The sequence below is a fragment of the Urocampus carinirostris genome, chromosome 20 (assembly GCF_059441175.1).
Source record: "Urocampus carinirostris isolate Australia breed hairy pipefish chromosome 20, RoL_Ucar_1.0, whole genome shotgun sequence".
In the NCBI taxonomy this organism is placed as follows: domain Eukaryota; kingdom Metazoa; phylum Chordata; class Actinopteri; order Syngnathiformes; family Syngnathidae; genus Urocampus; species Urocampus carinirostris.
Window position 1 is genome coordinate 22,319,750 of NC_142368.1, and position 13,268 is coordinate 22,333,017.

The window sequence follows — 13,268 nt, forward strand, 5'->3', positions numbered from 1 at the left end:
ACTATTCAATGCAGGCTTCTGATTGGTTGCCAAGTATGCAAATTGCCTAACGAACCAAATTACGAAATTTCCAAAATGAACGAAGATTTTGAAATCGAAATAAAACGTTTTATTTGTTTAAAAAAAAAAGAAACTTTTTTCTTTGTTGAAAAAGTTGTCGGCCAGCCGGGCAGAGACGTTTTGCAAGTTGTACGCCCGACGTAAAAGATGCACGCCCCGGGCGTCCGGGCAGACATTATTTCAGACACTGATAAAAGCATGGAATGTATTAAACAATGCTGCATTCTATTCAACACCTTTATATGTAGTATACATGTTTTTGTTTATAGTATACCATACACTCATCGTAATACACCGGAGCCTCCACAGACTCCACCGCTATGCCGCAAGTGACACTTGCCGTGCGAAAGAGCAGGGAGGGGGGCGAGAGCGACGCTAGAAATCAAATGGACTGAAGTGCGTTGTTCTGATTTTTGTTGTTTTAAAAGAGAGTTTGGATTGAATTACGCCCGTGAGTTGATGTCTCAAAATGATCCAAAGGATTTTTATCATTTATGTGCATTTTTCCCCATGCAATTTCTGCACGTGGATTCTTTGAACTTGGACCACAACAACAGGTCTGAGAACTTTCTGGGCGTGTCACAACTCGTGCCAAAAAAAACCAAAGCGCAACGTCGACCTACAAAAATCAATCTCACAAGTGCTTTCCTCTATTTTCCGAGAGAGACTTTAAGAGAGCGCACTGAGCGCACTTGCTTTGCGCGTCACCTTAGTTTTCCTCGAGGAGGAGTCCCCCTCCGCAAATATAAACCCCCCGTATCCACGCCAGACTACAACCCGAAACGCACTTCACCGAGGACGCGCGCACACTTCAGGATTCTCGAACCCGTTCTCACCGCCAAATCGAACTCGATTCGGGTTTTCTTTCCCCCCCCGTCAACCGCGTCCAAACTGCAGAGCGCGCCGCACATGGCCGCCCTCATCAGCACCTTTTCGTCCTGGCCCGAATCGTTCGAGGGTCCCCCGGCGGATGGAGACCTGGCCGAAGCTCACCGGGGCCCTGCCGGGTCCACCGGTCCCGGGGACAAAGCACCCGAACCCCGCATTCGGAGGCCCATGAACGCCTTCATGGTTTGGGCCAAGGACGAGCGAAAGCGGCTGGCCGTGCAGAACCCGGACCTGCATAATGCTGAACTCAGCAAGATGCTCGGTAAGTTATCAAACATATTTGAATGATGTATTATAATTAGTATCATACACCACTATTACAATCATAACGAGCGTTTCACACAACATTTTTCAACTTTTACGCAGCTTCCTTAAGTAATGTATTTATATTAAAAGAACCATTTTCAATTTAGGGGGCCATTTGTTCACTAAACTTGACTTTTTACGTATTATATTAACACCATTACTGAATGCTTTGAAGTAAACAGTGTAGTAAATTTTTAACACTGCCGTAGTAAATAGATGAGTTTTAAATTAAAATTGGTAACACCTCTATGATCATACACTATTATAATCATAGCGAGTGATTTTTACAAGATATTTCAACTTTCACAAGACTTCTCATATTACTTTTTAATTTGTAAAATAACCAGCGTCAATTTAGGGACCCTATGTTAACTGAAGTAGTGTTAAAATTGGACTCTTAAGTTTAACACTATTGCCAAGGCCAGTACCTTAACATAAACAGTATTAATTAACACTAAAAATTGTACATTTAAGGACCGTATGATCACTGAAGTAGAGTTAAAACTTAACTAAGTGTTATATTAACACTTATCAAGTACCTTAAAATAAACTGTGATAAATAAATACCTAAAAAGTAAACTTTTAACACTGCCGCAGCAGACATATAGTCCTTATTTATACATGTTAAATTAACAATATCAAATTTACTGTAACTTGAATTAAACCTGTCTAATATTCAGAGTTAAATCAATAAGTCAAAATTCATATGATGAGACGTTTGATTAAGAGAACTTTACTTATTTGGAAAAAGGCCATTCAAATATGTCTAAAATACAAACGGCTCATTAAAAAACTAACGTATTCTTAGAAAAATAATTTTACAACCATAAATAAAGAAATAAATGTCATTTTAACTACAAAAAAATAAACAACATTGTTTCCCCACTCTACAATGTTGAAATGTATCATCTGGATGCTGTTACTTCAGTTATTATTTTTGGTGTGTGTGTTTGTATTTTAGCACAAGGTTTTGTTAAAATGATAAAGTTAAGGGAATAAAAAACATTTACATATTTACATTTAGCATATTCACATTTCACCACAGACCGGAGTATATTTTCATTACTATTCTTTGATATTTTTACTAGTTTTGCTACTATCTAAATAAACTCCCAAAATGTTACGCCTTCATTTTTCTGGTAAAAATACATTTGGCCCACTCCAGTTTGCATATAAAAACATTTAATTTAATACATAATAACGTAATATAATAAAAACCTCATATAAAAGGCACTTTTATCTATTTTGACTAATATAAATCACTTCCTTTAATTCCTTTTTAGGGCATTATATTAATTAAATTCCCCAAGCTCATGCTTTAATATTAGAAGTCAGAAATGTAAAATCGACTCTAATCTCACAAAGTGTAGTTAAGATGTTCATAAATTATGATTACGCTTTTGGCAGCATTCGAAAGGGAATTCCACTGTAATTGAAATTCGTTTGAAGTAGCACAAACATAAACGGCGGTTCATAATTTGGCAAAGGTTTTCATATTATGTGCGTTATTTTTCAGAGTATTTTAAACACAATAACAATTTAATTTGTAGCTCATCATTTCCGTTCAGGATTTTTTTTCCCTTTGAGTTCTGTGGAACTGTTGTTTTATGTGTGTGTGTGTGTTTTTTTATTGTTCTATCAGGAAAATCCTGGAAGGCCCTAACTCCCACCCAGAAGCGACCGTACGTGGAGGAAGCAGAGCGCCTTCGGGTGCAGCATATGCAAGACTATCCTAACTACAAATACCGACCACGCCGTAAGAAGCAACTCAAGCGCATCTGCAAACGCGTGGACCCTGCCTTCCTGCTGGGCGGCCTGCCCCCAGATCAGAACGCTCTGCCCGAGCAACGGGCCCTGTGCCGACCCCTGGAAAAGGAGGACGGGAGCAACCCGGCAGCGGGGGTCCGCTTCTCCAGCCCTGGCCTCCCCGGCGTCCGGAGCTTTAGAGACCCAGCGACACAGGGTGGCTTTGACGGATACCCTTACGGGCTGCCCACCCCACCTGAGATGTCACCATTGGATGCCGTGGATCATGATCATGCGCCCCCGTCCTACTACCCCTCCCCTGAAGAGCGTCACCAAAGTCACATGGGCAGCCCACCGCCATACCACCTGGACTATCAGAACCAAATTCACTGTCCTATATCCCACATGACCCCAGGTCACACCGGTAGCCTGATCCCCGGTTCGTACTATAGCACAGCACCATTTCCCCTCCATCACCACAACCCCCTACAACATGGCCACATGGGGCAGCTGTCGCCACCCCCGGAGACTCAAGGCCACTTAGAGACTCTAGACCAAATAAGCCAGGCCGAGCTTCTGGGCGAGGTGGACCGCAATGAGTTTGACCAGTATCTCAACTCCGGAGGGGGTAGCTTCCATCATGAACCGGGTAGTGGCGGTGCAGGTGTTGGGAGTGTAACCATCACAGGTCACATCCAGGTGTCCGCAGCCAGCAGCACCACGGAGACCAGTCTGATTTCGGTTCTGGCTGATGCCACCGCCGCTTACTACAACAACTATGGTACCTCGTGAAATCGAGGTCAGACTCTCACGAGTGTCGGCCCAATTTCTAGAACTGCTGCCGGTTCAGGTCACATAGGTTGGTGGTCATCCGGAAACCCGGTTTTACCCTGAACTGGTCTGGTCTGAAGACATTTTGTATAGAAGATAACCATGAATCCACAAGTGTCCACTTAATTCCAGTAACCCCAGTGTTAAGGGTTTCTCCCATTCAGGGTCCACAGTCTTTACAAAGGATAGTTTTAGGACAAGATGTGGGGTATAACCTGAATTTGTCAACAGTAAATTTCAGACCCTACATTTCCTTCATGTATTCAAACTCTATAGTAAGAAGATCCACATATCTAGAAAGGTAATCTCTTGTGGTCCTGTAAAATTTTGTAGGAACTGGACACCACCCAATCTAATTCGGCACTTGAGGGAAGTGTGCGTATACCTAACATTTCAACAGCTTCCATTAGAAATATTTTCACTTTTGATGAGAAAAACAAGGTAACCCCTAAACCGATCATTATTTCAAACCGTTAAACCACAGGTGGCACTATCTTTTAGACCAGGGGTCACAGACGTGGTGCCCACAGGGACCAGGTAACTACATAGATAAACCTGGGACCGGTTCAGAAAATAAATCTTCAGTAAAAGGTCATTGCCATTTGAGAACAAATAAAAATGTAACCAATGGGAGGGGTGGGGGTTAATAAAGAATGTGTTTTATATCGTGAGTATATTTTCTAAATGGCATAAGAAATAATTAGCATGATCATGATTTATCAAGACAGTCTTGTGGTTGATGGAGTGTTTTCAAGTCCTTCTAATAACCTAGTAATAACATAGTTATGAGATAGTAATGACAAAGTAATTACAAGTTATTTCAGAAATGAATACCAAACTTGTAGGCCTTTGCACTAATCATCTTCAAAAAGGTTGAAGACCCCTGCCGTAAATAATTTGACTACCTTTGAACCGGTATTCCACATTCTGGTTACCAACCTGGCCTTGAATTCTTGCCGGACAAAAACCACCAAATACCGAACCGGTTCCTTTGTACAGCAACCAATCTTACACTGTGGCGAGTGAAGAATCCGTCTGGCTGGTGTCCCAGGGACTTTTGGAGAGAGGGACACTTAAGACGGGACACCTCAGGGAAAGCTCGCGTCGTGAACATTTCACACACTTGTAAATGCAGAACCACTGACGGATGCTCAAGCAGGAGCTAATTGATTTTTTTAGGGGTAGGGGTGTGTGCTTGAGTAATCCAGCTCTTGTAGTTGTACCATGCTCGTTGTCAACACAATGACTTCTTTAGTCTCCAGCACGCCCCCCTTTTAAATGTTTAATAATATAAATATCTATATGAATATAATCACGTTATAATAAAAGGGTGAAATGTATGCTGTTTTATCTTGTAATTTAAAAGTGATGGATTGTCATTTCTTGTATAAAGCAAACTCGTCAATAAAATACAATGGCGAAGAATGGACGGCGTCTTGCTCTATTTGTGCTCGTCCAACATCTCCTCTTGAGGATTAGGTGTGAGAACAAAGACACCCCAGCCCGCCCCCGTCCTCGTCCCCTTACCACCATCCTTTTGTTTTGGGTTCTTCTCAGCATCTTATTGTAAATGCAGAAAATGCTGCGATAAAGACCTTGTTTTAATACGTAAACTCATCCAATTTTTTTCCTATCAAAGGAATTCAACATGGGGGTGGTAGGTTTGGACAAATCCTGGAGTCTGGCGGTTCTTCCTGGGTTTTTTGGGAACGCTTGAGTCGTGCTTCTTGTAAAGAGGATGTGGCGGAGGAGCGGTGTTTCCTGCCTGATAAGGCGGTCGTGGAGGTGCGTGGGGGGCAGGGGGGCTCGTTGTCAGGATGTTTGGGCCTGACCCGTCCGAGATGGGAAGCCAGACCATCAATGCTGAAATCATATTGTAAGTGTCAGAATCAAAATTCGGCGTAATTCGGCTAGCTATATTACTATGCTTTATAAAATCACACAGTTGTGACGAATGCAGTTGTAGGCAATTGCATAAAGATATATGCCTGTGAGATTTACAATTTATTTTGAAGTACCCTCCCACTTTACTGTACTCATCAAATCAAATCGATTGGTAGAGCACTGTCCACATGAGAAAATGCAACTCCAGAATTGCTGTTTTAAAACAATTTGTGTACAGTAAAAATACCCTCTTATACTCCACACAACATCCAAGAATCTTACAAGGACCGTGCAAGCAAAAAAGGCATGGCACAGATTGACAAAGTGACGAAAGGGACCTTAAAAAGGTTCACCCGCACTGACAATCACGAGCCCAAAAAGAAATTCTGATAACAAGTAAAAAAATAAAAATAAAAACAAATATACTGCTTTCGTTGCTAAAAACAAATACCAATTTTCATAACAGAGCTGATCTCCGCCGTTTTTGGGGTACGAGGTTGAGACCGGTATCGTCTGCCCCTTCACAATCAAAAACTACTAAATACAGGACCAAAATATCATTCAGGAGTTTAAAATGCATTAATGTAAAAAAAAAAAAAACATATATATATATATATATATATATATATATATATATATATATATATATATATATATATATATATCAGCCACTATTTCAGAAAAAATATTGAGTTGGTACGTTGGAGTTAGTGGGTGGATTTTTTATTTAGAGTATTTATATCAGTATCAGTAAATATAGTATTGACCCCCCAAAATTATGGAACATCCTAAAAACGACATTATATAATATTCAATAATAGTTACACTTGTGAAAAATATGCATTCAACAATGTGTTTCCCCATTATTATTGTGCTTCTTATAGTGATGGGCAATAACATATTTCTTCCAACTTATACCATAACCAAATCTTTGCTAATCAGTGATAACAATACCACCTAATGACACCATGTATACAAAATTCCCTCTGCAAAAAAATGAAAAATATTTTTAAGAAATATATATTTGCTTGGATTTAAGATTATCTTTTTTGTCACTAACATAAAAATGCAGATTGATTTTCTTTAAAAACCTGATGTACAAAATTGCTAAAAGAAGTTTAAAAACTAGGATACAGTAAAAATCAAAACAAATGCATATACAAAGAGAAAAAACTATGTACATATATTCTGCTGTATATGTACATTCGAGGAGCATCAATGGCAATGTACCGTCCCTTTAATTTTCAGGGACCTGATTGTTAATTTGCCATGAGAAGACCGCTTATATTGGTATCGTCTAACAGAAATTTAGTTTATTATTAGTTTTATGTTTTATTGTTTTGATTATGATTCAGTTAAACTTAAAATCTGACGGTACTTTATTTTACTTTGAAACAGCTAATGGTGACGCTAACAGTCTATCAATACAATTGAGGTAAACGGAAGGTGGGCACTTACAAAGCTCGGAGTGACGACATCCATCTTGTTTGTAGCACATTCCTTCAGGGTGACGACATTATTATTAGCCTCACAGCCTCTCAGCGGACGGGCGGCGGGAGCGGCACTGCCCCGGGCGCCCAAACTAAGAAGGCACTCGTCATTTTGAGTTGCTGGGGTCAATTCGGGGTAGTTTGGGGGCGCGGTGGCCGACTCCCTTGGTAAAGACAGGTTCGCTAGTCCCATCCATCCACTCAAGGACAAACAGCATCGTTGCACTTTAACAGATTAAAGATTTTACTCAGGAGTTCAGAACACTTTTATGGTAGTTGACAGGTAATTTTTCCACACAGAGAGGCAAAAAGGCTTAAAAACAATGCACCGAATTTTCCGGACCTAAAAATCCCAAACCAGCCAGGAATTTGAAAGTGCACCTTATATACACCGCAAAATAGAGTGGATAAGATTGAAAATGCATTCTGTAATTATAAGTGAACATAACCACACGAGGTTCTACGGTATACCACCGTATTTGAGCAATGGTTGATCAGTCGTGGCCCAAATCACAATACGTTGTACAGCTTAAACATGTTGCCACTAAACCACCAGTGGTAAAGATGACATACAAAAAGGCATTAGAGCGTATCTCATTATCACACAATTTCTACGGTGCCAGATACACTGATTTGCATAGTTAGTTTTGGTAATAAGTCTCTCCACATCAATAACGTTGCAAAAGAGAAAGACATAACAGAAAGTTTATCAACGAAATACCATACAAGCTCTTTTACGGACGTATACATGATATACCACAACGTAATTGACACACAGGAAGAAGTGGAGAGACTGTTCAACCCAAGGGTGTCAACCTCATTTGAGTTTGAGAACTACGTTGTAGAAAAAAAAATCTCACATGGGCCGGACTAGTGGATTAAAGATAAAGTGAAAAGAAGAGAGGGAGAAATAGAAATAGAGCAAGGAAGAGAGAGAGAGAGAGAGACAGAAATAGAGGTAAAGAAAGAAAGATAGGAGAGGGGGCGGCAGTAGCTCAGGAGGTAGAGCGCTCGTCTTGGGATCAAGGGATCCCAGTTCGAATCCCAGCTCGTCCGTGTCACATGTCAAAGTGTCCTTGGGTAAGACACTGAACCCCTAATGCCCCCAATAAGCAGGTTAGCGTCTTACGTGGCTGCAATACAAGGCCGCTATTTGGAAATGTGGAGCTCATTGTAAAGCGCTTTGGGAAGTCATTGACTTGAAAAGCGCTATATAAATGCAGATCATAAGATCATGAGAGAAAGAGAGAGAAAAAAGAAAGGGAGAAAAAGTGGTAAAGAGAGAAAAGAGTGAAAAATAAAGAAAAAGTGAAAAAGAAAAAAATACAAAAAGAAAGAAAAGGGAAAAGAGAGAAACCATTAAGAGGAAAGAGAGGGAGAGAGAGAAAATGACAGAATGAGAAAGATAAAAAGAAAAAGACAAAGAAAATGAAAATAAAAAGAGAAAGAAAGTATGAGACAAAGAGAGAGGAAGTGAGAAAGAAACAGAGGGACTAAGAAAGAGATAGAAAAGAGAGAAAGAGAGCAAGAAATAGAGATAAATAAATGGAGAGGGGTAAAAAGAGAGATAGAGAAAAAGAGACAGAGACAAAGAGGGAGAAAGACACAAAGAAAAAAGGAAGAAAGAAAAGTGAGAGAGAAAAAAAAGAAAAAGGGAAAGAGAGAAGAAATAGAGTGAGCCAGAGAAAGTGAGAGAGAAGGACAGAAAGAGACAGAAAAAGATAGAGAAGGAAAAAAGAGAGAGCGTGAAAAAGAAAAAGATATACAGGGAGAAATAAATCCAACTCCAGGTGCTTTTTGAGTTGCTTTGGTGACACCGAGTGGACATATTTCAAACTGTGAGTCATTTTACTCTTGTGCTTCTCTCGTTGTTGGATTAAAGCCCTCGGTGCGCCTGATCCGGTGCGGAAAATACGATAATTACGTGTTGGTTATATGGCAATGATCCCATTTTGATAAATCGATGTCCATTTCCTTTCTTAATCATATAAAAATATCTTAACAGCATCCTAAATAACAAAGTAGATGATGGAGTTCCCATTAAGAGGTCACAAAGTCCAATTTTGCAATCAAATTTCTGGCATACTTGCAAGATGCACAATATTTGCAGGAACGCTGGCTGAACAAACACCACTGGTTGTTTTTCCTTCTTTTTTTGGGGGGGGTCGCCTGATTGCCGGTTGGCGGCAGTCCAGTTGTGCCGGGGTCAGGCCGATGGAATGAGGCTGTCAGGTAGTCTCTTATGTTTCCTCTTTCCTCCTGTGCAGTCATGTCGCTTCCCTGGCCAAACAAACAAGGAACGGGCCGGTGGAGGTAAAAGTGGGCCCAACAGCTGCGTTTGGTATTATACGTCACCGCCTTCAAAGTCACTTGAAAGCCGGCCGGGTTCTCCGGAGGCTCGCAGGAGGCCGACAGTCTGGCGATGGCGCGGCTTTCTCCCCATCCAGGATCGCGTCACGTCGCATTTTCGCCATGCTAGTCGGAGGTCAAGAGGAAAGGTGGTTTCTGAATTCTGGATTGGATTTTATACGTCATCGCTTCCTCGATCTTTATCCAACCCATTCATATCGATATGGATGCACCGATGAATTAAGTCCTAGCATCAATACACAGTTTTTCCTCACTTCGAATAGATTATAGAATAGAATATACCTTTATTGTCATTGGTACAAAAATGGTTGAACATATTGTGACAACGAAATTGGACGTGGCACTCCATTTTCACATTTAACAGTGAGGATTACTGTAATGCACTACTCTCTGGTCTCCCGAAGTCTAGAATCAAGTCTCTTCAGCTGGTACAAAATGCCGCAGCGAGGCTTTTAACTAGGACAAAAAAGTACGATCACATAACACCGATTTTGGCTAACCTGCATTGGCTCCCAGTTAGATGTGATTTCAAGGTTCTCTTAGTATTATACAAAATCATACATGGACTTGCTCCCTCTTATCTTTCAGATCTGATTTGCCCCTATGACCCGGTCCGAAGCCTACGATCTGAGAGTGCCGATCTTCTGGTGATCCCGAGAGCAAAGAAGTGTTCTGCTGGTTCGAGAGCGTTCTCCATTCGGGCACCGGTGCTGTGGAATGCTCTTCCCCCTGAGATCCGATCTGCAACCTCAGTGGAAATGTTTAAATCTAAACTTAAAACTCACTTCTACTCCATAGCATATGAATAACCTACTCTTCTCGTCGGCTGAAAAATAGTCTGTGTAATATAGTGTAATAATCTGTGAAGCCCTTTGAGACTCTTAGTGATTTAGGGTTACAAATAAAAATGACTTGACTTGAAAATGACTTGAGGATAAAAGAAAACAAAGAGGATACAGGAACAAAGAAGATCAGGTTATAATTTACACAGGATAAAGGAACAAAGAAGATAAGGTTATAATTTGCACAATATAAAAGAAATAAAGAAGATAAAGGTTATAATTTACACAATATACACAAGAAATGTGGGCATGTAGGATGTTACATACAGTTTTGGGATCGTATTAGTGCAATATGCGGTAGTGCAAAAATAGTCAACATTGTGCAAAGTGAGCATAGGCATGAAAACAATTTTACATCTGTATGAGGTAGTGTGTTTGCAAGAGTTTCAGTTTTTGTGCGGTGTGTGTTAAGGGTGGTAATGGCTCTGGGGAAGAAACTTTCTCTGACTCCGTTTTTTTTTGTTTTGTGTGACCTGTAGCGTCTGCCGGAAGGCAGCAGGTCAACGAGGTGGTGGCCGGGGTGAGAAAAGTCCTTGATGATGTTTTCTGCTCTGCTGAGGTAGCGAGAGCAGGCAATGTCCTCCAGAGTGGGTAGAGAGCAACCAACGATTCTCTGGGCTGTGTTGATGACCCTCTGAAGTATTTTCCTGTCTGCATGCCACACCGTAATGCAGTATGTTAGAATGCTCTCCACTGTGGCTTTGTAACAGGACACCAGCAGCTGCCGTTTCAGATTATTTTTTCCTGAGCACTCTCAGGAAATGGAGTAGCTGCTGGGCCTTCCCTACCACCGCTCTGGTGTTTGCACACCAGGGGAGGTCATCGGAGATGTGCACACCCAGGAATTCTATTTTTGCACAGGGGTTCGTACACCTTTTACATGGCAATATTCAAGCACTTTCAAGGGCAATTTCTAAATTTTTCCAGTACCTTCAAAAGAAGGAACCCAGCGCCCATCAAAAGAACATTTTGTTTGTTGTGGACTTGGAAGATTGAAACAAAGTCGCTATCTTGCTGCTAGCACATGCTTTGTGCTATTTTAAACCGTTCTGATCTTTGATCATTTTTGTGTCACTGGGCTGCTATAAACTGGCGTGAATTCTGCCATTCTGCTTCAACGATTAATGCGCAGCTTGTCTACGTCACACTTGTTTACAAAATGGAAAGGGCTCTTAAGGTAGTGCGTAATAATTGAGAACACAAAAGAAAGTACTGTAAGTATTAAAAGCAGAAAAATTAGCCAAATTTGGACTAATTTTATGTGATTGATACAATTATTAAATTGACAACTGATGTTGTAGTTACTTTTTTGCATTTTGTTATTTATAGCACCGAAGAGTTAATACTTTTTATTTTATTGTTTGGAATTTTTAGGGATTTTGTGAGGTTGTTCAACTTTAAATCTGGTCAGTGTGTAAAAAGCTAAAATGGTTTTGTCTTACAAAAATCTATTTAGATCAGTGAATATTTTGATTTATATTTCATGTGTTATTTAGGAATCTCCTGCAAAACATATGAAATTACTAATTACTGAATAATCTGGTGCATAGTGTTTTATCTTTATTGATATAAATAAATAAACAAAACACCCGAGAAGCCGTTTGGGAGATGTTTTTTTTAAATAGAGCTGTCCTCTTGGATGCAACCAGTAGGGGTCTGTGACACTTCACATGACAATCTTAATGAAAAGCCACCAGAGCAGGCACCTCGGTGTCATGTTCACGCCCCTTTCCTTCCTTTATTGCGTAATTAATAAAGAAACATGGTCATGTCAACCATGTCAAGCATTTTAAAGCCCTTCTCCCAAAATTTAAGCATTTTCCTGACCTTGAAAATACAGCAAATAAAATTCAAGCGTTTTCAAAGATTTCAAGCACCTGTACAAACTCCGAGTTTTTCTCAATCATATTTTTGCAATGCAATTGACAACGAGGAACAACATTCTTCGGTTGAGAGGTTGGGGGTCAAAAAGTGAAATTGCCCTATAGTGAAGGGAAAGAAACTTTTGGTAAATAGCTAATGCACATCAAAAAATGAAAAGTGTATATAGTACAACATATATGTAATATGTGTCTATATGATTGTATACATGCGTAGAATGTTATTCAAAGGAATATTACATTTTACCTTTGGTGTGAGGTGGCTTGAGTTGGTACGGTGGAGTTAGTGGGTGGATGCAGATGGGTGAGGAGATGGCGGATTGTAATCAAACGTGATTTTAAACCTTCCACTTGCAAATATTGGGATGCCCTTAAAACAATGATCCTCAACTGGTGCGTTGGGACCGAAATGTTGGTTTCAGACCCGTTTCCAATGGGTCGCGTGCCTTTACTCTTTAACAGTATATTTCAATAATTTTCTGCAAATTTGAGTTAACATGCATCAATTAAAACAGCAGAAAGGCCAAACGGAAATACAGCAGACAATGTATGAGATGTGGATTTTTTTTATCTTTAAGTCACTAAAGTGAAGTATTATTGATTTCATTCAAATGCTACTTATTGGTCATTAAACCCCCATGACATTGCAGGTACATATTATGTACCTTTTTATACTTTTTGTATTTTCAATCAAAAAGAGTGCATTGAAAAATAAACACTTGGGAGATCAAATTCCCCTCGGGTTTCGAGAACATGTGGATGATCAAAAGGGCATTGTGTTGTGATTTAAATGTTATTGCATTTCAGAGCAGACCACATACTATAAACAAAGCTTGCTATGTACATTATTTGGACATATGGACATTCATTATAATGTATAACCTTTGACTTATCATAAACCTAGTGTATTTCAATGCATTTCCCGGGATTTTGGTATTTTTCTCTTTAGTGCCGTGGAGTCAATTGTATGC

The 13,268-nt window shown here is 40.1% G+C and overlaps 2 protein-coding genes across 2 annotated transcripts in view; one reads left to right on the plus strand and one right to left on the minus strand.

Annotated features, from left to right (window-relative positions):
- Positions 1-730: 730 nt before the first annotated feature.
- Positions 731-5,219, plus strand: sox7 (SRY-box transcription factor 7). The gene is made up of 2 exons (XM_088325333.1): positions 731-1,210; positions 2,897-5,219. Exons 1-2 carry the CDS (start codon positions 970-972, stop codon positions 3,790-3,792), a joined length of 1,137 nt encoding a protein of 378 aa, XP_088181459.1. The 5' UTR covers positions 731-969; the 3' UTR covers positions 3,793-5,219.
- A 2,111-nt stretch (positions 5,220-7,330) lies between these two features.
- LOC148346606 (uncharacterized) overlaps positions 7,331-13,268 on the minus strand; it is a 41,545-nt gene continuing 35,607 nt past the window's right edge. The window contains exons 3-4 of the mRNA XM_088325439.1: positions 9,292-9,680; positions 7,331-7,430 (exon numbers count right to left, since the gene is read on the minus strand). Of these exons, the coding sequence (XP_088181565.1) occupies positions 9,660-9,680 (21 nt within the window). The 3' untranslated portion in view covers positions 7,331-7,430; positions 9,292-9,659. The remainder of the gene's footprint in view (positions 7,431-9,291; positions 9,681-13,268) is intronic.